We start from the raw sequence: 22,699 nt of genomic DNA on the forward strand, positions 1-22,699 counted from the left end.
CTAACTTAATGATTTAAAACCTGGAAACACGAAAAACACCGTAAAACCGGATTTACGCCGTCGTAGTAACACCGCGGGCTGTTTTGGGTTAGTTAATTAAAAACTATGATAAACTTTGATTTAAAAGTTGTTATTCTGAGAAAATGATTTTTATTATGAACATGAAACTATATCCAAAAATTATGGTTAAACTCAAAGTGGAAGTATGTTTTCTAAAACGGTCATCTAGACGTCGTTCTTTCGACTGAAATGACTACCTTTACAAAAACGACTTGTAACTTATTTTTCCGACTATAAACCTATACTTTTTCTGTTTAGATTCATAAAATAGAGTTCAATATGAAACCATAGCAATTTGATTCACTCAAAACGGATTTAAAATGAAGAAGTTATGGGTAAAACAAGATTGGATAATTTTTCTCATTTTAGCTACGTGAAAATTAGTAACAAATCTATTCCAACCATAACTTAATCAACTTGTATTGTATATTATGTAATCTTGAGATACCATAGACACGTATACAATGTTTCGACCTATCATGTCGACACATCTATATATATTTCGGAACACCCATAGACACTCTATATGTGAATGTTGGAGTTAGCTATACAGGGTTGAGGTTGATTCCAAAATATATATAGTTTGAGTTGTGATCAATACTGAGATACGTATACACTGGGTCGTGGATTGATTCAAGATAATATTTATCGATTTATTTCTGTACATCTAAGTGTGGACAACTAGTTGTAGGTTACTAACGAGGACAGCTGACTTAATAAACTTAAAACATCAAAATATATTAAAAGTGTTGTAAATATATTTTGAACATACTTTGATATATATGTATATATTGTTATAGGTTCGTGAATCAACCAGTGGCCAAGTCTTACTTCCCGACGAAGTAAAAATCTGTGAAAGTGAGTTATAGTCCCACTTTTAAAATCTAATATTTTTGGGATGAGAATACATGCAGGTTTTATAAATGATTTACAAAATAGACACAAGTACGTGAAACTACATTCTATGGTTGAATTATCGAAATCGAATATGCCCCTTTTTATTAAGTCTGGTAATCTAAGAATTAGGGAACAGACACCCTAATTGATGCGAATCCTAAAGATTGATCTATTGGGCCTAACAAACCCCATCCAAAGTACCGGATGCTTTAGTACTTCAAAATTTATATCATATCCGAAGGGTGTTCCGGAATGATGGGGATATTCTTATATATGCATCTTGTTATTGTCGGTTACCAGGTGTTCACCATATGAATGATTTTTATCTCTATGTATGGGATGTGTATTGAAATATGAAATCTTGTGGTCTATTGTTACGATTTGATATATATAGGTTAAACCTATAACTCACCAACATTTTTGTTGACGTTTAAAGCATGTTTATTCTCAGGTGAATATTAAGAGCTTCCGCTGTTGCATACTAAAATAAGGACAAGATTTGGAGTCCATGTTTGTATGATATTGTGTAAAAACTGCATTCAAGAAACTGATTTCGATGTAACATATTTGTATTGTAAACCATTATGTAATGGTCGTGTGTAAACAGGATATTTTAGATTATCATTATTTGATAATCTACGTAAAGCTTTTTAAAACCTTTATCTATGAAATAAAGGTTATGGTTTGTTTTAAAAATGAATGCAGTCTTTGAAAAACGTCTCATATAGAGGTCAAAACCTCGCAACGAAATCAATTAATATGGAACGTTTTTAATCTATAAGAACGGGACATTTCAACTACCACCCACCACCACCACCAACCACCCAACATCACCCACAACTAACCACCCAACATCACAACTAAGCACCATCACCAACGACAACCAACCAACCACCACCACCACCCACCAACAACCACCGCCCACCACAACCACCCACCACCAACCACCACCACCCACATCCACCCACCACCACCCGTCACCACCACCCGACGCCACCAACCGCCACCACCACCAACCGCCACCACCACCCACCACCACCAATCACCACCACCACCAACCACCATAACCAACCACCACCACCCACCCCACACCACCACTACCACCAACCACCAACACCACCCCCGCCACCACCACCCCCCACCACTAACCACCATCATCCACCACCGCCATCCACCACCACCACCAACCACCACCACCAACCACCACCACCCACTACCACCACCAACCACCACCAACCACCACCACCCCCCACCTCCAACCTCCACAACCATCTGTCACCACCACCCTCCGCCACCAACCGCCACCACCACCACCCAACACCACCACCAACCACCCCCACTAACCACCACCACCACCCACCATTACAACCACCCACCACCCACCATCACAACCACCCACCACAACCACCACCACCAACACCCACCACTACCAACACCACCCACCACCAACACCACCCACCACCAACTACCACCACCCACCACCACCACCATCACCCACCACCTACCACCACCCCCACCACTAACCACCATCCACCACCTACCACCACCACCAACCACCACCAACCACGACCAACCACCACCACTCACCACACCACCCCCCACCACCCACCACCCACCACCACCCACTACCACCACCCACCACCACTCACCACCACCACCACACACCACCAACCACCACCCCCACCACCAACCACCACACCTACCACTAACCACTATCCACCACCACCAACCACCACCACCACCACACACTACCACCACCAACTATCACTACCACCACCAACCACCACCACCCACCACCACCACCACCACCACCCACTACCACCCACCACCACTCACCACCACCACCACCAACCACCACCCCCACCACTAACCACTATCCACCACCACCACCCACCACCACCAACCACCACCACTAACCACTACCACCACCACCAACCACCACCACCACCACTCACCACTAACCACCACAACCACCAACCACCACAACCAACCACCACCACCGACCACCACCACCTTCACCAACCACCACCACCTCCAACCACCACGATCACCAACCATCACCACCACCCACCACCCACCACTACCAACACTACCCATCACCACAACGTGAAATCAAAATTGTGTTACAAGGATCTGAGATTGGATAAGATATCAATTAAAGGAGATGAAGGAGATGAAAGTTGAAGAACGTATGAACCCTACTGCAGTCTTTTATTTTCTTTTCTTTTATTGCTACTGAAAAAAATCCAAGGGAAATTAAATTATGAAAATGACCAAAATACCCCTCCGTGTTTTTCTAGTACAAAATTAGAATTTCTAAAATGTGAGGCCTATATTCACTTATCTGGTTTGTACCCCATTTAGTGCTTAGCTATGGATTGGTCATATATATATATATATATATATATATATATATATATATATATATATATATATATATATATATATATATATATATATATATATATATATATATATATATATATATATATTAAAATTTCATCTGAAACATTAAATAAATCATTTTTTTTCTAAATACAAGTATTTAAAATTACTTACTGGAATGACTCATCTACCAAATTATATTCTATATACACACGTATTTTCAAGCAAAAACTCAAATTACATTACATGGACTCGTTTCATAAACCATTCAAATGTACATTGTGTTAAATAACATAACCCAACCCAACCTACGGCCGGTAACTTGTTTTTAACTATATACCTTAATATGAAATATAATCATCAATATTTAAGAGTTGTAATCAGGAGAAAATAAGGAAAAGGTTGAGATCCAAGGAGCACATCTCAGCCCTTGGATATTTTTTGATCAATGCACCAGATTAAACCACCAATTTGTACAGGGAGGATATTTTCGTCATTTTCCAATACACCCTTACGTACGTAACAAAACACGAAGGCTATCGTTCAAATCCAAACACTAACGAGCTCCTGGCGATCGACGATTAACGTTTCTCCGGCGAACGATCAGTCATCTTCAACCTCGTTAACACCGTTATTGCTCCGATTGATGATCATACGATTCCATAACGGTTTTAACGTTGATTCAAAAAAGCAGTCGATCACTCAAAAATTGCAGGACATACGAATTCATTCTCAAAATCAATTGATATTCACCTTCAATTTAAGCAAATGGAACTAGAAATCGATATCAGTAACGAAGAACAAATCGAAATCCAGAATGTTGAAGGTATGTGTATTGTTTCTTCTTCAATCACATGTGATTACATTTGGATGAAACAGTATTTACTTTGAATTTGAGTAATTTCTTCGTCACTCACATGTAATTTCAAGTTAGAAAATTGAAAAATCACATGTAAGTGTTTTATGATATGCATTACTGTGATATAAAGTGATAATGATTAATAGAATGAAGATAGAAACTGAACTGTTATAAATTTCCAGTTAGTCAATCACATGTGATTGAGTTTTATGATATGTATTTTGTTGTTAAGTAATCTTTGATATGAATGATAATAACATGTGATTTACTATGCAAATAACTTATTCAATCACTATAACTTATGCAATTTGTTTGTTCTAAATCGCTAACTTTGTATCACTCTTGATTGCTAAATAATCGTTCACTCAGGCGAATTCATTGTTTAATCAATTCATCTTCACCTTCAATTAAAGGAATGGAACCGGAATACGATATGAGTGATGAAAAAATTAATGAAGATGAAACTGCTGAAGGTATGTTAATTTTTTTCCTTTTCAATCACATGTGATTGCATTTGATGTTATTTGTAGGAGTTCTAAAATTATATTTTTGTATTTATCAGATGTAGTTGATCAAACTCATGATGCCTTTATTTTTATTGTTATTTTTTTACATATTTAGGTGTTTAGAAACCTAATTTGTGTTCATCAATTATTAGATGTGACACTGATGTGCTGATTGAACTCATGGTTTAGAAATTGTTTGGCTTGCGTTGGATTAATGTCGATAAGCTTGGTAAATGGTCCCACAAGATGTGAAAGAGAAAGCTTCTGGTGATAAGGTACCACTTGTTGATATTACTCAGTTTGGTTATTTCAAAGTTTTGGGAAATGGAATGGTTCTAGTCTCACAACTAATGGTTGTTAAGGCAAAACTTATTTCAAACACTGCAGAGAAGAAGATTAAGGAGGCTGGTTGTGCTGATTCGCTTACTGCTTAGATTTGCTGATTTGCTTGCACGATCTTTCATATTGCTAGTCTGTTATACTAATCTTTCATATTGCTAGTCTGTTTTATTATGGCAGCATGCAATTGCAAATTGTTTGATTTGTTGGTGATTATGATATCTGATTTGACTACATGTATTTGCAAAAGTTGATAATGAGAGAAATATTTTTTAGTTTTTGTTATTGTTATTGTTTCACACAATGTTAATCAACAGTTGTGTATATGATTTATGTGGTTGGATAAGCCAAGCAATCTGATTAGATAAGCTAATCACATGTGATTAGATTAGATTAGTCAATCACATTTGATTAGATAATCCATCACATGTGATTGGTGAGTCAACAGTTGTTTTAATGATTTATGCTATTGGATAAGCCAATAGTTGTAGAATCATCTTTGTTATAAAATGATTATATAATCACATGTGTTTATTATATAATCACAAGTTGGGTAGAATCACATGATCGTCTTTGTTATATAATCACAAGATTGGCTCTCAAAAATCGCATGGGTTGGCCTTCACAATCACAAGTGATTGGCCTTCACAATCACATGTGATCGACCTTCACAATCACCAGTGATTGACTTGTGAAATCACTTAAAGGTGTTTAATAATTTCAATCAACCATAGTACATAAAACAAAAAAAACATATATACACATGTGATGGACTTTTACAATGATTAGCTTTTACCATCACATGTGATTAGCATGACAAATCACATGTGATTGGCTTGCATAATCACATGTGATTGAATTGCAGAATCACATGTGATTGACTTGCAGAATCATATTTGATTGATTGGGAGAATCATACGATTGCCTTTGTTATATAATCACAACAAGATTGGCTTTCAAAATCGAATGGGTTGGACTTCACAATCACAAGTGATTGGTTGTCACAATCACCAGTGATTGAATTGCACAATCACTTGTAGCTGTTTAATAAATTCAATCAATCATAGTACATAATGTTAATCAACAGTTATGTATATGATCTATGGGGTTGGATAAGCCAAGCAGATGTGATTAGATAAGCCAATCACATGTGATTGGCCATGCAAAATCACAAGTGATTAGCAATGCACAATCACAAGTTATTGGCTGACTTATGAATCATTCTTTTTAGATTGCTTGGTAAAAATCACATGATTGACTTGTTATATAATCACTTAGGGTTTTAGGTTTATTCCGTAAACCTAAAACCCTAAACTCAAAACCCAAAACCCTAAACTCTAAACCTTTCGTGTAAAAAATTCATTCTAAACTCTAAAATCTAAACCCTAAACTCTAAAATCTAAACCCTAAACCCTAAAATCTAAAATCTAAACCCTAAAACCCTGAATCATTTTGTAGAATCATTTAGTCCCTAAACCCAAAACCATGTGATGGATCTTCACAATCACATGTGATGGGTCTTCACAATCACATGTGATTGACTTGCAGAATCACAATCACATGTGATTGGCATGCCGAATCACATGTGATTGGCTTTCCGAATCACATGTGATTGACTTGCAGAATCTCCTGCAGTTGTTAATAATTTCAATCAACCATCAACCATAGTACATAAAAAAATACATATATTCACATCTAAACCATTAGCATATCATTTACATGTTACCAACCATAAAAAAAAATACATATGTTAAACCATTAGCATATCATGTACCAAAATACATATATATTAAATCATAAGAAATTATTTTAAATAAATACAATCTGAAGTTTTTACAATCACATGTGATTAGATTTATACGACAACTTCTGTGCTGTTTTTCAAGGAATGAGACCGCCGTGAATTTTCATCCTTGACAGGTGGCATCTCTTCATTTGTACTTCTGTTACGAGTATAGTTTGTTACCTAAGAACGAGCTGCAGAATAAGACTTCGACCTGAGCCTTTCTGCACGACTTGAGCCTTTCTGCACGACTAGAGACATAGTCTCATCTGCCTGCAGACCATGAAGAAAGTTTGGTGTTCATTTCGGTACTATGGCGTTCAAGGCTATCATGCATAGCTTTCATCTTAGCTTCTTTCTCTAGTCCACTAGTATCACATAGCTCTGTTAATCGTGCATTTCTTTTCTTCACGTAACTATGATATAACTTTCCTCTAGCGTTGTCAAAACTTTCATATGTTACTTGTAGTTCATCAGGAATGATATCATCGGTTGGAACATGATCTGTAACCTGTAGCTTCGTGTATGATGATCTTGTTGCTGTCTGATCGGATTCCACATCAGAGACTTTAAATAATACTCGTTAGCAACTAGCAAGTTAACCATAAAAATTTTGACAAAATAACCATAGCATACCTTATGTATCAGTCCATCATCTGTAATCGAATTGCTCAACTTATCAAACAATTCACGCAATGAATTCACTTCATTAACGGAAACTGCAAGAATCATTTACTCTATTCAATGTTCTGAAACATAACACTTTATCACAACAATCAAAACCTAACCTAATGTATATATTTTAATATAAAAAAGTAACAAAAAAGCAAGAAACATACATGGTGAATTACGAGCTAGACGTCATACGTCATCATATGTCGGAACATGCAGTTTAATCACAAGTGATTGAAAACCATAAAAATTACAATCTGATCAAAAAATTGTATAAAAATTACAAGTGATTGAATACAAACACACTTGATTGATTATAAACGAACAAAGATCAATAAAACTAGTAAAAATTACCAGTAGATTTGGCCTGAGCTTGATTTATGGCCGGAGTTTGTTTTTTAGCTGATGATGCTTTTTTGGTCAGAGAATCGTTAGATTTTGCCATTGTTGATAGATGATGATCGATTATTGTTGATCGTTGATGTTGATTATTGATAATGGCATGTTTGATTGGTGTTGATTGAAGGAAAATAGCTAGCGATTGAAACCCTAGAACGCACTGTGTGTTTGTGTGTGAATAATGGATGGAACGAATGAACTACCAGAGTGTGGGTATAGGTTGTATATTTTGCTAGTAAAAGGACGAAAATACCCCTCCGCCCAAAATCATTATATGTTGTAAGTTTTAATCTGAGCCATTGATCAAAGTGAATCCAATGGATGAGAGTTGTCCCTTCAATCTCAACTTAATTTTGGGACTCAAATGAATATTTTTCTCAATATTTAATTATTTTCCTTTTTGTAGTTAGTTACGAGCACATTATTATGATTTATGATTGCACATTATTAAATTAGTAAAAACTTAATTAAACTAATCCGTATTAAATTATCAGACTTGATCCAATTTCTACCCTGTTTCTTTCCCTCTTCTCTCACTATATATACGTAACATTTAAACATATCAGTACGTACAACATCAACAATTTGGATCGAAAACCAAGAACAAATAATGGGTTCATCCTCATTATTATTATTAGTATTAAACTTGTCACTGTATTTGCCTTTATTTTTCTACCAGATAAATGCCACTTCTTTTCTTAATTCTTCAAAGGCAACTTCTTGCAACTTATTCAAAGGCAAATGGGTCTATGATCCATCTTACCCTCTTTACAACCCTGCTTCTTGTCCTTTTATTGATCCCGAATTCGATTGTGTCAAGTACGGAAGACCCGATAAATCGTATCTTAAGTACAGGTGGCAGCCTTTTGGCTGCAACGTCCCAAGGTACGTATTAATTATTCCTTCTTCTTGTTCTGTTTAATAGGTGCATATAAATAATATGCACCTGTTATACTGAACATGATCAGATCAAGATTTGACTTTGATCATGTTCAGTGACTGTTTTGATTTGGTTTGAATTTTGAGAGAATTTGTTTTGTGTAGATTTAATGGGCAAGATTTTTTACAAAAATGGAGGGGGAAGAAGATTATGTTTGTTGGTGATTCGTTGAGTTTTAATATGTGGATCTCATTGAGTTGCATGATTCATTCATGGGTACCAAATGCTAAGTATACACTTGTTAAAACTGGAAATTCTCTCACTGATCTTACTTTTCTGGTTAGTTTTCTTCCTCCTTTTTATTTTTTATTTTTATTTTTCATGTGGTCAATTATGATTATCATCTCAACTACCTTCTACTTTTTTCTTTGTTACTGTTTCATTATTCCTTTTAGTCTAAGTTCAAACCATTTAGAAGTTCTTTTGATTTGATGAAATAGTAATAAAGCAATGGAATTTGAATGTTAAAGAGTTTTAGTATTTATGTATGTTTTTAATTGGGCGATTCAGACGGGTTAAGATTACCACAGACTAGTAATTAAAGGGGAATTATATGTATGTGAACAATTTATATGCTATTTAAAAGGTAAATTTGGAATTTATTATTTTATACATGATATTGATATTTATAGTAACGGCGGGGAAGGCTTGTATTAAACTAGAAATCAAAGTAAATAAAATTATGTGAAGTCCTTTTTATTAATAACTAAGTTTTAGATATCAAATCAATTTAACATTACCTAATTGGCTAATTTTACTTTCATTAATTAGTTTTAGTTTTAACATGATGAATATAAAATTTCGTTGTACTTTTACATACGGAGTATAACTTATTTGAATAAAGACATTGATAAATTCACTATCTTTACAAACATTACTATAATCAAGTGGTAATAGTCAATATCAAATTGAGAGTTTGATTTTTTGGGCCGACAACATTGCATACAAGGATATTCCTTGATCTTGCAATCCACCCAATATCGCATTTCGCACATAGCTGCGAGGCTGCGGGAGGGTGTTTTTACCGGTCATGCTTTCGGATTAGTCCGAGTTTTCTTCATAATTGATGGCCGGAGATGATCGTGTGGTGATTTAGTTTCTTGGGTGATCCCAAACTGATGTTCAATAATAAAAAAATATAAATAAATTAATAAAATATATTATATGAGTTACGTATCATTTAGAATTTATGATAAATTTATAAAACATACTCCATAAATGAATAAATAAATAAATAAATAAATAAATACGTAAAATTATCAACAGCTTAAACAAAATAATGATGATTGGATATTGGTGGGACGCCTTTAGTGTCCATTTATCTACGTTAGCTGCGAAAGCAAATGTCTTTCTTTGATTTCAGGAACTTACGTTATTCAATGCATGTAAACTGTGCCTCAGTTATAGTACTCCACTTCACTATTGGTTTCAAAAATTTTAAAAAGATAAAAGTATTTTTAGTTCTTTTAGATTTATACAAAATTAAAAATTTAATTTTAAAGGGTTTCTTTCCTTGTTCTTGTCCAAATATATAAACGTATTTTATATAATTTAAATAAATGTTAATAGAATAGAGTTATATGTAGGATTGTTCTAACGTAACATAAAAAACTAACGTTAGCTAATACAGTACAATTAAACGATACATTAATCATAACTAATTGTTATAACGATACTTGTTATCTAAATAATATGTTTACAAAATTATTATATGTAATATGTAATATAAATAATTTAAGTTATCCAAATATCACTTAGTACGGATATTTGGAGAAAACAAAAAACAAATACGTAGACTATTTAATGTGCATGCACAATAAATTTACACACGCTTACTCGGCGGCTTTCAACATACTCCGTATATTTTTGCATATAAAGTTACGGAGTACATTTTTATGTGAATTTGAAAATAATATTACCGTGTTTATTGCTGTTAAACTTAATTTTCCAACTTATATAAGCACTTATATCTTAGAATTTCAATATACTAGTTGACTAAGATTTATGTAACTTAATAAAACTAAATTTATATTTTTTGCTTTTATTTTACAATTTTTTTATTGGTTGTTGTGGTCTACCTTTTCCTCATATTATAATCATACCCAGGATTGACTTTCTGTTTTTATTACACCATATTGTTTTTGTCAAGACAAAAACAACATTGGTACTTTACAAATAACAATTTTAAATAACTATACTAAGAAAAAAAAGTAATCGCGCATAAGTTACAAGTCACGGAAATATAATTCTTTTAATTTTATTTTTTGAAAATGTGACTAAAGATTAACAAAAAAAAGTATTTCATTTCTTACTTGGACAGAAATGAGTAAGATTAAAAACAAAAACACTTCGAGCTGTCTTCCTTTATACCTAACAAATTAAAGGTACCACCAATTAAGCATGTTGTATTATTCATTATTCAATTTTGATTAAAGCCCATTACTAAAGTTATTCAACCAATCATCAATAAGGGATGGCAATGGATGTCCGATCCATCAGATATTCATTCGATCCGATCTATTTAAATGGATATGGATGATCTAAATGGATGATAAATGAATATGGATATGGATATGGATAATGAGAAAAATTAGTGGATCGGGTATGGATGACAATTTGTCATCCATGGATATATCCATTTACCACCCGAAATACATATATACATATAAATATATACATATTTACTTAAATATATGCATTACATTTACATATCCTTATATATGTACACTATAAACTATTAAAATGTTATCGAATATATAGATTGTGGAGACACAACTACGTGAAATAGTATTAAATTTGTATATCTTACATATATTATATATCTTTGTTAAAAATACTTTGAAGATTTCATTTCATGATAAGAAAATTCTTAGAATAACTTAATATCCACCGGATATCCATTTACCCGCTTCATTCAACAGATATGGATATGGATTGATGAAAGATATTTAAATGAATATGGATATGGATATAGATTTTAAAAAATAAATGGATATAGGCTCACCCGATCCATATCCGATCCATTGTCATCTCTAATCATCATACACTCCTCCTTCATTTGTTGCTTAATTTTCCAATCATCTTTCCTGCCTTTTGATTATTATTTATTTCTTTCTATAAAAGAAATATAATATAGTAAAGTAATATGATGAAAATATAGTTTACAAGTAAAGAAAAGCAAAAGAAATAATAATAAATGAATAGCGTAACAAATAAAATGTAGATTAGGCCCAAAGTAGAAAGCCATAAATCTTTAGACAACTCACGTTAAATAATTGAAGAACTGGGCTCAACGCAACGTCAGCATTTTTAATTTTCTACCAAAAATTGAGTAAATATTGAACATTGAACTTAGATAATTGAAGAATGGAATAGAAGTTCACAATTACCAATAATATATTTTTTACACACAAAAAAAATAAAAATTTTATGTTCGCCTTCGTCCGTCTCAAGTAAAACGAAGAAGTGGAAGAAGGGGTAAAATCGACCCTCTACTGGTCCCACACACTCACGGGTCGTACGGTTAACATGTGGGAGGAGAAGAAGTGGAAGAAGGATGAAGGATGTTACGGTGCCGTAAAAGCGGCCTCTTTCGAGATTCCAAATTTTGTAAAAAAACCTAAATTTCTTTATATTATTATTGTTAAATAGATAGAAAAAGTTAAGATTCAGTAAACTATGTGATTACATATCTCTATTTTCTGATTTTTAAGCTCTTTGTTAGTTTTTACAAAATATATGTTGCTCTGAAAAAAAAAAATTAAATAAATAAAAAATATTAGGTGCTATGTCATTGGCTTTTTGTGGACATAATAAAGGGAGTGTGTTTGTGGTCTAAATATCTAAAAGAAAGGGCAGTAGTAGTAGTACTTCATTTTATCGTAATGGGAAATTAACAATAATATCCCAAAATATTATGAGTCTCAAATCATGTTTTATTGTTTGTTTTTATGAACGATAGAAACATCAATTAATTAAGTAGGAAATTGAAGTAAAAGGCTGTCATGAGTAGTATAGTACTTTACTTTATTATGTTCAGGAAAATAACAATAATATCCTAAATTTTTATGAATCTCGAATAATGTTTTGTTGTTTGGTTTTATAAACAAATAGAAACAAAAATTAAGTAGGAAATTGACGTAAAAGGTTGTCGCAATGAAGCACAGGTCAAAAATACGTCACGTGACTCGCATGTGGGAGTGGGATATCAGTTATTATTAATAACCCATTATTTGGCATTTACTCCCTAACCTCACGAGTTACGTTACCACCAATTAACATTCGTTCATTTTATTTGAATTTGTTAGCTCCTATGTGTACTTATAATTTCTAAACGTTATATATTTAGATAGTATTCAAATATACGAGTATCAAATTATTTTATGTAGATCAATGATATTTAAAAATGATTTCTTAGATTATCTAGATTTATGTATTTTTCATATATACTAAAATAAATTCAGGTAAAAACTCATCAACCATTCAACATATTTGGTATTTTAAAAATTTAGAGTTACGGGTAACTAATCAATGCATTTGTATGAACATCAACCATTTAACATATTTGATAATTTTTTGAATATAGAGTTAATGTATGCTGCTACTAATTGACAGGATTATGGATTAAAATTGTCGATATACCGTACAACGACTATAGTTGACCTTGTGAACGAAAACGGTAATCGATTACTAAAACTAGATTCGATTCAACAAGGAAACGCGTGGAAGGGAATGGACATGTTAATTTTTAACTCGTGGCATTGGTGGACTCACACCGGTCGTGACCAACCGTAAGACCATTAAATCCCATATTCAAATGGTTGTAAACAATGTTTTGAATCCTTTTACTTTATGATAGTAAAATGACATAAAATCGAAATATTTCAGATGGGATTACATGGAAGAAGGAGGAAAATTGTATAAAGATATGAATAGACTTGTAGCATATTATAAAGGGATGACAACATGGTCGAGATGGGTCAATCGTTTTGTTGACCCTTCAAAGACTAAAGTCTTCTTTCAAGGCATTTCTCCTGTCCATTATGAGTATGCCTTCTCCCTATTTTGATTTTTTTAATTTATGAATTAATTACATATGTATGTATTATCAATCAAGGAGTATCAGTATCATTATTCATTATCATAACATAGATAAAACTATCCAATTCAACCATTCGGTTTTACTTTTATTGGCTAATGAAAAATCCACGCATGAATTTGATAGATCCACTCATTTTATACATTCCAGACTTGTACTGTACACACATATAATGCATAAAAGTTGTGAATTTATCAAAAGTGTGAGTGGATATATCATTGGCATTACTTTAACCATCCTTCTTGACCAATCATTTGTTTGAAAAAATTACGGGATTTAGAAGATATATAATATATAACTATAGTAACAACACATAAGTACGCCCTGATAATATGGGTGTTCAATATTCAGTTTTAAAACCGTTTAATTTATAAAACAAACTGAAAAAACTATAGAAAAAACATACAGTATCGAATTTAAAATTTGTTTTCGATTCGATTCGATTTCGTTTTATATGGAAACATATATGAAATCGGTTATCACTTTGATTTTTGATTTTACTTTTTTTAATTCAATTACACCGAAACTAAATTTAAATAATTACCGCAAACCGATTTCAAAATTGAAAACGAATTCAAAGTTAATTTTTTATTGTTTATTCTTGTTAAGATTAAAAAAATATATATCAACTCTACCGAAACCGAATCAAATTCAAATTTAATTTTAGATTTGGTTTTGAATCTAAAATTCGGTTGAATTTGGTTTCGAATTCAATTTTCATTTTTTGCTTTCAAAAATGTCTAAACCGAATAAACAGATAACCAAATAGCATAACGACCAACACCCCTAGCTATTCGCTTCTTAATGTAATTATGGGACTAATTTTGTAAATATTACACAAGGAAAATGTAGGTGTAAGTTTGAAAAAACATAGTGAAATTGTCCTTTTTTTACCTTACAAGCTACTTAATACTAGTTGTTTTCATGATTCTCATAGGGGAAAAGATTGGAATGAACCAGGAAATTCTTGCAAGAGCGAAACTCAACCATTCTTCGGTTTAAGGTACCCTGCTGGTACACCAATGGCTTCGGTTGTACTCAATAAAGTTATGGCTCGACTTAAAAAACCCGTCTACTTGCTAGACATCACCACACTTTCACAATACCGAAAAGATGCTCATCCGGTATACTATAGTGGCAACCACATTGGTCTAGATTGTAGTCATTGGTGTCTACCTGGTTTACCTGATACTTGGAACATACTTCTTAATGCAGCTCTTTCCGGCTAAATCGTACAGACTGATTGATTTCAAAGTAAAATTTATTGGTATACAATCAAATAATACATATACGTCCGGCCGTCAACTAACATAACATGTTTGTATAATGCAAAAACATGGTATGTTAGTCTTGGACAAAGTATGATTCGTTTGTTTGCTTAGGTTTCTTCAAGTAAGTGTTTGTGATTTATTTTGAATTATTCTTTGTCATAGTCTAAATGACTTATTCATTAGTTTTAATTTTTACACATTTTGGGTCATAATTGTTTGTCAAATAAGGAAAGCACACTGATGATTCATTTGTAAAGCTTGATATTTGATTGTATTTATATTTTACGATATATAAAGAATTACTCCGTATAAGAGTAATGTTCTTGATAATTAATTGCGTATTTTCATTAGAACAACGTCCTAACTGATTTAATTATTTACTTGTTTCACTATATAGGTGGTAGCCTAGCAGTAAAACTTAATTTCTATGCGTGAAAATTTTACCGTCTCATGTTCGAATCCAATGAGAAAAAAATATACCCAGTTGTGGCCATCGAAGTTTGCTTGCGACGATTCAAGCTGCCACTAAAGTGGGTGTCACCAGATTATTCGGCTCACAAAATAAATCAGACACCGTCAAATTAGAAAAAACTAAATGATACTGGCTTTGAAATTACCAATATGTTTGTTACATTGCATATGCAATTTGTCCATTTTGAAATTGGTGACAACTTTTACAAACATATGGTATAGTGGTGGGGATATGTGCTATGATGTAGAATGGACCACAAAAGTAACATAGATGAAGGCAACTGATACTCATAGACGCCATCTTTGAAAGGATATTTGGTGGCTATAATATCTAAATGAGCATGTTATTTTTCTAATTGTTTATTTTCCTCATTTCCATATGTCATATTGCATCACCACTTTGTTATTTATACACATAATCAGTGTTTGCAATGGATTGTACAGTTGTACTTTAACCACATGGTCCCGACCCCTTGCCTAATGAAGAAGGATGGACCAGTTATGAGCCTGATCTAGGAACTGGCTCAAAATATCACCAAAAAGCATCAAAGTGTGGTTAGAAGTTATAACAGAAACGTTTTCTTATTTGGTTTAGTTTTATAGCCTGCTATGCACTTCACTTAGGGTTTGAACTTGTTCATTGGGGGTAAGACCACTATTATATTTAATTAAATTTTTAAAAGAGATTATGAATACGAATATAAAAGCTTTTTGAATTACGAATATAAATACAAGCTTTTTGAACTTGTTCATTGGGGGTAAGATCACTATTAAGAAAGTTTTCAATTTAAAATCATTCAAAGTCAAAGTCGGTATGAAAAATAATACTGTTGTATATTAGTATTAGTATTAGTTAATGTTAGCGTTAGCGTTATTATTATTATTATTATTATTATTATTATTATTATTATTATTATTATTATTATTATTATTATTATTATTATAGATATTATTATTACTATTAGTATTAGTATTATTATTAGTACTACTACTACTATATTACTCTTAGCAGTACTATTATTATTTACTATTACTATTACTATTATTTTATTATTATTATTATTATTATTATTATTATTATTATTATTATTATTATTATTAATTATTAATTATTAATATTAATACTATACTATTAACTATTATTTACTATTATTATTATTATTATTATTATTATTATTATTATTATTATTATTATTATTATGTACAACCACTATTACTAGTAGACGAGTATCTTTTGTATTTATTGTATGTATGCATGTTTGTTTGTATGTATGTATGCATGGTATGTACGTATGTTTATGGATGTATGTATGTAGGTTTTGTAGTGTAGGTATTTATGTCTGTGTATGTATGTTTTTTCTATGTATGTATGTTAGGTTGTTTTTGTAGGTATGTATGTAGGTTTTTGTTTGTTTTGTAGGTGTATCTATGTACGTAGGTATGTTTTCATGTAGGTATGTAGCTATGTTTATGTACGGATGTTTGTTGGCATGTATATAGGTTTATGTACTTATGTGTGTGTGTGTGGGTGGGTGGTTGTGTATGGGTGGGTGCGTATGTTTGTGGTGGGTGTGGGTGTGTGTATGTGCGTCTCGTATAGTTCGGTGCATCATGGGATCATTATGGCTGAGGACGACATTCTTTGCTCCTGAGCTTGATTGATATTCATTTAGCTGTGTGTCTTCGGGGATGTCTACCGTAAAGACGCATGAGTGGTGTTTGGTTTGTTACGGGTGGTTGGCTCTTTGCTTGAGCAACAACTCCCACCTGGCATGCCTTTCGAGTTCTGTTTACAAGGTCCCTTGGCTCTATTTATTGAAGCAACATCAAGCGTCGATTAAGTGGCGTCTTGACTGCCGCTTAGAGCCTAAATTGATTTTCAGGCAGGCTTTTAAACCTATGAAAATCTGATTATACCATTTTCATGGCGTCTTAATTTTATTTTTATTTTTATTTTACTATTTTTATTTAAAAAAATTCTCTACTTATTGGTCGGAGGTCCACTCGAAAGCAATCTCTTTATCCGCCGAATAAAGAAAGGGGTGACTTTCTCTACTTTTGAAAGTGTTTTCACTCTGGATGGAGAAATGACTTGTTTTTATTCTCGGGTAGGGGAAGAATTGTCTACATCTCACCTCCCACATACACCACTCAGGTGGTATTGAGTTTTGTTGTTGTTGTTGTTGTTGATGAAGGCTCGTTGAATCTGCGAGATGTCACCATTATTTTCCAAAAAACGAGTTGTCGCCACTTTCACCACTCTTTCTTCATACGAACTCCGATTAAATTGATTCAAAAGTCCAAACGTTCATAACTCAAAAGACTACGAATTTCATTTTTGTTTTGTGATCCAATGCCCTCACTAAAATTTGTCTTTGAAGTACGCAATGTAACCGGGTTACCCCGTATGATCTTGGTTGATGAATTTCTCATTAATAAGACGATTATGAAAGAAAGCACTTGGGTTGGGAGCGTAGTTTACTTTGGTGTCATTTTAAGTCCAAACAGTGCTGGTGAAGACTGCCCTAATTTAGGCCTGAAACGCCCAACTTGATCGAAAAGCCAGTTTAAATACTTTTTAATGGGCGGGTTTGAGGATTCCAACATAAGTCCAATTAACATATATCTGTCTTTGTGGTTTTGACAAACATATAGTGAGTTACTATTTCAAGATCATCTAATTTCTGTCAAGACATTACACAACTTTTATATTTGGAAATTGGAACCTACTTCGAAAACAAGATAATGGAAAAATATAGCTTTTACTAATGAAACTAAATAATTAGGATCGATGACATATTGACATGGTTATATTGAGAGACTTCTAGACCAAATGGCATCACCTTATCCTTAGTTGTAGTGCCACAAAAAGCTATCGCCGGGCATTTTCAAAGAAAAGCGATTACATCATCATTTTTTCATATGTAAACAGCTTTACAATATTTTATTTAGTTACTAAAAAATAAATCTCATACAACGAACAAAATTTGTAGGATTTAATTGAGATATACGATAATCCAGGTTCACCCTCACTCCACTACAATTTACAATGTGAATGTGATATTAATTTATATATATTTTGTAGTTCTATTTTCTCACACGATAGAATGACATTTATATGAATATATAATAATCTTGTAAAAATGTGAAACTTAACGAGTAGTCAAGTTCATTTTTATATCCAAATCACAAGCTTGTGACACGTACCCAAACACTGTATTTCTTCATACTACGTATTACTTTATATTCACGATAACACTGTATTTCTTTATACTACGTATTACTTTATATTCACGATTTCGAATTGGAATGTGGATCGATATCTTATCAGTTTTAAATACGTGTAAACTTTCCAATTGCATGGATTCAATTCAATACAGACTGACAAAAAAATAACATATACAAGGGTACGGATTTTTACGATAGTGTTAGAAATATGGACTAAGATGATGCACCGATATATCCATGTCTTGTGAATAACAACCACTCGCCGACTGCTGACTCACCCCGGTGCATGCCTGTGTGCCCTCCACGTTTCTACGTACATTATGAATTCACCGTATTCAATCAACTTTTTTTATAATATTTGCGAAAAACAAAATCAAACATTAAAGGTTAAAACCCGGAAGGCATGCGAAGTTATGATTACGATATCATTATGAATAGATTATCAGACCACAAATAACCTCTTATGCACGGAAAATTCAGATTTAAAACTTAATGATCGCATAAATTTGATCGAACATATTTGAAACTTCTCGAAAAAGTTTCATGCTCTCGAAATTTGCTTAGTCTATTGTATTTTATTTTTAGTAATGTATTATTTAATTATATTATTTATCTTCTAAAAATGCAATCATAATAATGTAATGTTATTTTTAATGTGATTATTTTAAGTTTATTGTTGTATTATTTTTTTAATTATTAATTATCAAAATACGGAGTAGTTTAAAGTTGGGTACGAGAAAATGTTAAGATATGGAGAGTTAAGTTAGATAATGTTAAAGATGTGAATGTGAATGTGAATGATAGAAGTTTAGTAGTTAAAGAAAGTTAAAACAGGAAAACACTTGATTGGAGTAAGGTTATATAAATAAATCAATCAAGTATTATGTGTCTATGGATCAAGAATGAAGTATGTGAATCACCTTTATAATCTTATATGTGATACACAATACCGTCGTCTCAAGGAGACTATTTTCATAATCAAGTGTTGTATACAATACCGTAACTTTAATATAACCAAACTACACAATTAAGGATAATTATTTTTCCAGTTAATTAAGCAGATGCTATTTACCGATCAGCTTGACCCAAACATATGTAACAACGACAAACCGTCAGATTGCTGACTCATCCATTCCTTGTTTCATTTCTCTCCACGTCATTTCACTAAAACCGACACCTCTCTCCTTTAAAACCCGTCAACTCAAAATGCAATTCATCATCAACCAAACAAACGTGATATTCAAACATATATCTATCAAATCTACAACTATCATATAAAAAATTCCCACACACTATTTGTATATTCGTACCATCACTATCAGAAAAAAAACATCAATCAACAAATACAAACAGAAACGTTAAATCATGGCATCACAACAGCAACTGAGGAGAGAAAACAAAAGTGAGGAGAAAAAGAATCAAGTGGATCAGAACCCTAAAGTGACTAGCCATTTTGAGTCATTTACTGTTGTAGATCAACCACCAGGTGTAGTTCACCAGGTTGTTGAAACCATTGAAGGTACAACACTTCAAGGCCACCAACAGAAAGGTACAAGTACTACTGCACAACACATGCAGCAGAAAAAAGGTGGTGAATACAGAGGTCCTTCTCTTGAAGAGATCTCAAAGCTAAGAGGAACTGCACAACAGAACTCAATGGAAGCCATTAGAGCTGCTGAAGAAAAGTCGCACCAAAAGGCTAAACAAATTAGTCAACAAAGTGGTCAACAAGTCAAACAAAGAAGTCAACAACAAACTGGTCAACAAACGAAACAGGGTCAGCAAACTTCAGCAGAGAGAAGAAGTGCACAACAAATTAGTGAGCACATGAAAACAGGAACCCAACCAACTGCAATGACAGGGGCACAAGGTTATCGTTCTGGTCAGACAACTGGGTTAGCAGATACAGCAATGAATGTTGGTAAAAAAGGCGCCAACATTGTCCGCCAAACGGCTGTTGCAGGCAGAGATATTGCCATGGAGACTGGAAAAACGGCGGCGGAGTACGCTGGAAAGGCGGCTGGTGTAGCAAGAGATGTAGGCGTAGTAGGCGGTTGGAAGGCGGCTGAGCTGGCTAGTGATACGGCATCAGGTGTGACAGATACATTACAAGATGTATCAAGTCAAGCGAAAAATGTAGCTACAAGTTTAATGGATACGACTGTAGATACAACCAAAAAAGGGGCGAGTTATGTTGGCGAAACGGCTGTTGCGGGTAAAGATGTTGCGTTTGAAACGGGACGAACTGCGGCTGAGTATGCCGGAAAGGCGGCCGGTGTAGCGAGAGATATAGGCGTGGTAGGCGGTTGGAAGGCGGCTGAGTTGGCGAGTAATACAGCGACCGGTGTGACGGAGACTTTGGAGGACGTGTCAAATCGAGCGACGGACGTGGTGGCGGAAAACGCAGCGGGATTGATCGGTTCGGCGGTGGACGTTGGGAAGAAAGGCGCGAGTTATGTAGGAGAAACGGCGGTTACGGGGAAGGATGTGGCGGTGGAGACGGGTAAGGCAGCTTTGGAGACGGGGAAGGCTGCGGTCGGTTATTTAGGGAAGGCGGCGGGTGTGTTGGAAGATGTTGCGATGGTAGCCGGGTGGAAGGCGGCTGAGTTGGCAAGCGGTGCGGCAACGGGTGTAAAACAGAATTTAGAAAATGTTACCGGTGAAGCGCAAAATGTGGCTGGGGGAGTGATAGATGTGACGGTGGATGTGGGTGAAAAGGGCGCGAGATATGCAGGAGAAACGGCGGTGGCGGGAAAAGATGTTACGGTTCAAACGGGAAGAACGGCGGCGGAGTATGTTGGTAAGGCGGCCGGAGTTGCAAAAGATGTGGGTGTAGTTGCGGGGTGGGAAGCGGCTGAGTTTGCTACTAATAAGGCGGCACGTGCGTCGGATACGTTGCAAGAGGTGTCCAGTCAAGCTAGAGATGTGGTTGTTGATAACACGACCGGGTTGATTGGTACGACTGTGGATATGAGTAAACGAGGGGCGAATTACGTTGGGGAAACGGCTGTTTCAGGAAAAGATGTTACGGTGGAAGCGGGAAGAAAAACGGCGGAGTATGTTGGTAAGGCGGCGGGTGTTTTGAAGGACGTAGGTGTTGTAGCGGGGTGGAAGGCGGCTGAGTTAACTAGTGATACGGCGACGGGCGTGAAAGATAATATCAAAAATTTGTCGGGTCAAGCAGAAGGTGCGGTTGGGGGAGTAATAGACAGGACGGCAGGTGCGACCGAAAAGGGGGCGAGTTATTTGGGAGAGGCGGCTGTGGCAGGAAAAGACGTTGCGGTGGAAACTGGAAAAGCCACCTTAGGGTATGCGGGAAAGGCGGCCGGTATGGCGAAGGATGTAGCGAAAGATGCCGTTGTGGGAGCGGCAGATGTGAGCCAAAAGGGTGCGCGTTATCTAGGAGACACGGTTGTGGCCGGAACAGATATCGCTTTGGAAACTGGAAAGGCAACGGTCGGGTACGCTGGAAAGGCGGCTGCTTTGGTGAAGGATGCAACTGTGGGATTAGTAGATACAACGGCGGATGTAGGTCAAAAGGGGGCGAGATATCTAGGAGAAGCGGTTGCTGCAGGAACCGATATCGCGTTGGAAACGGGAAAAGCTACCGCCGGGTATGCGGGAAAGGCGGCTGGTTTGGTAAAGGATGCAGCAGTGGGAGTAGTAGATACAACGGCGGATGTAGGGCAAAAAGGGGCGAGATATCTTGGGGACACTGTTGTTGCGGGAACTGATATCGCTTTGGAAACGGGAAAAGCTACCGCCGGGTATGTCGGAAAGGCGGCAGGTAT

The 22,699-nt window shown here is 34.7% G+C and overlaps 1 protein-coding gene across 1 annotated transcript; it reads left to right on the forward strand.

Moving 5' to 3' along the window:
- The first annotated feature begins 8,471 nt into the window (after positions 1 to 8,471).
- Positions 8,472 to 15,510, forward strand: LOC139873639 (protein trichome birefringence-like 39). The gene is made up of 5 exons (XM_071861578.1): positions 8,472 to 8,785; positions 8,945 to 9,119; positions 13,455 to 13,630; positions 13,728 to 13,886; positions 14,876 to 15,510. The coding sequence occupies exons 1-5, from the start codon at positions 8,511 to 8,513 to the stop codon at positions 15,165 to 15,167; spliced, it is 1,077 nt and encodes a 358-aa protein (XP_071717679.1). The 5' UTR covers positions 8,472 to 8,510; the 3' UTR covers positions 15,168 to 15,510.
- Positions 15,511 to 22,699: the final 7,189 nt, after the last annotated feature.

The sequence above is a fragment of the Rutidosis leptorrhynchoides genome, chromosome 10, assembly GCF_046630445.1.
Source record: "Rutidosis leptorrhynchoides isolate AG116_Rl617_1_P2 chromosome 10, CSIRO_AGI_Rlap_v1, whole genome shotgun sequence".
NCBI classification, from domain to species: Eukaryota; Viridiplantae; Streptophyta; class Magnoliopsida; order Asterales; family Asteraceae; genus Rutidosis; species Rutidosis leptorrhynchoides.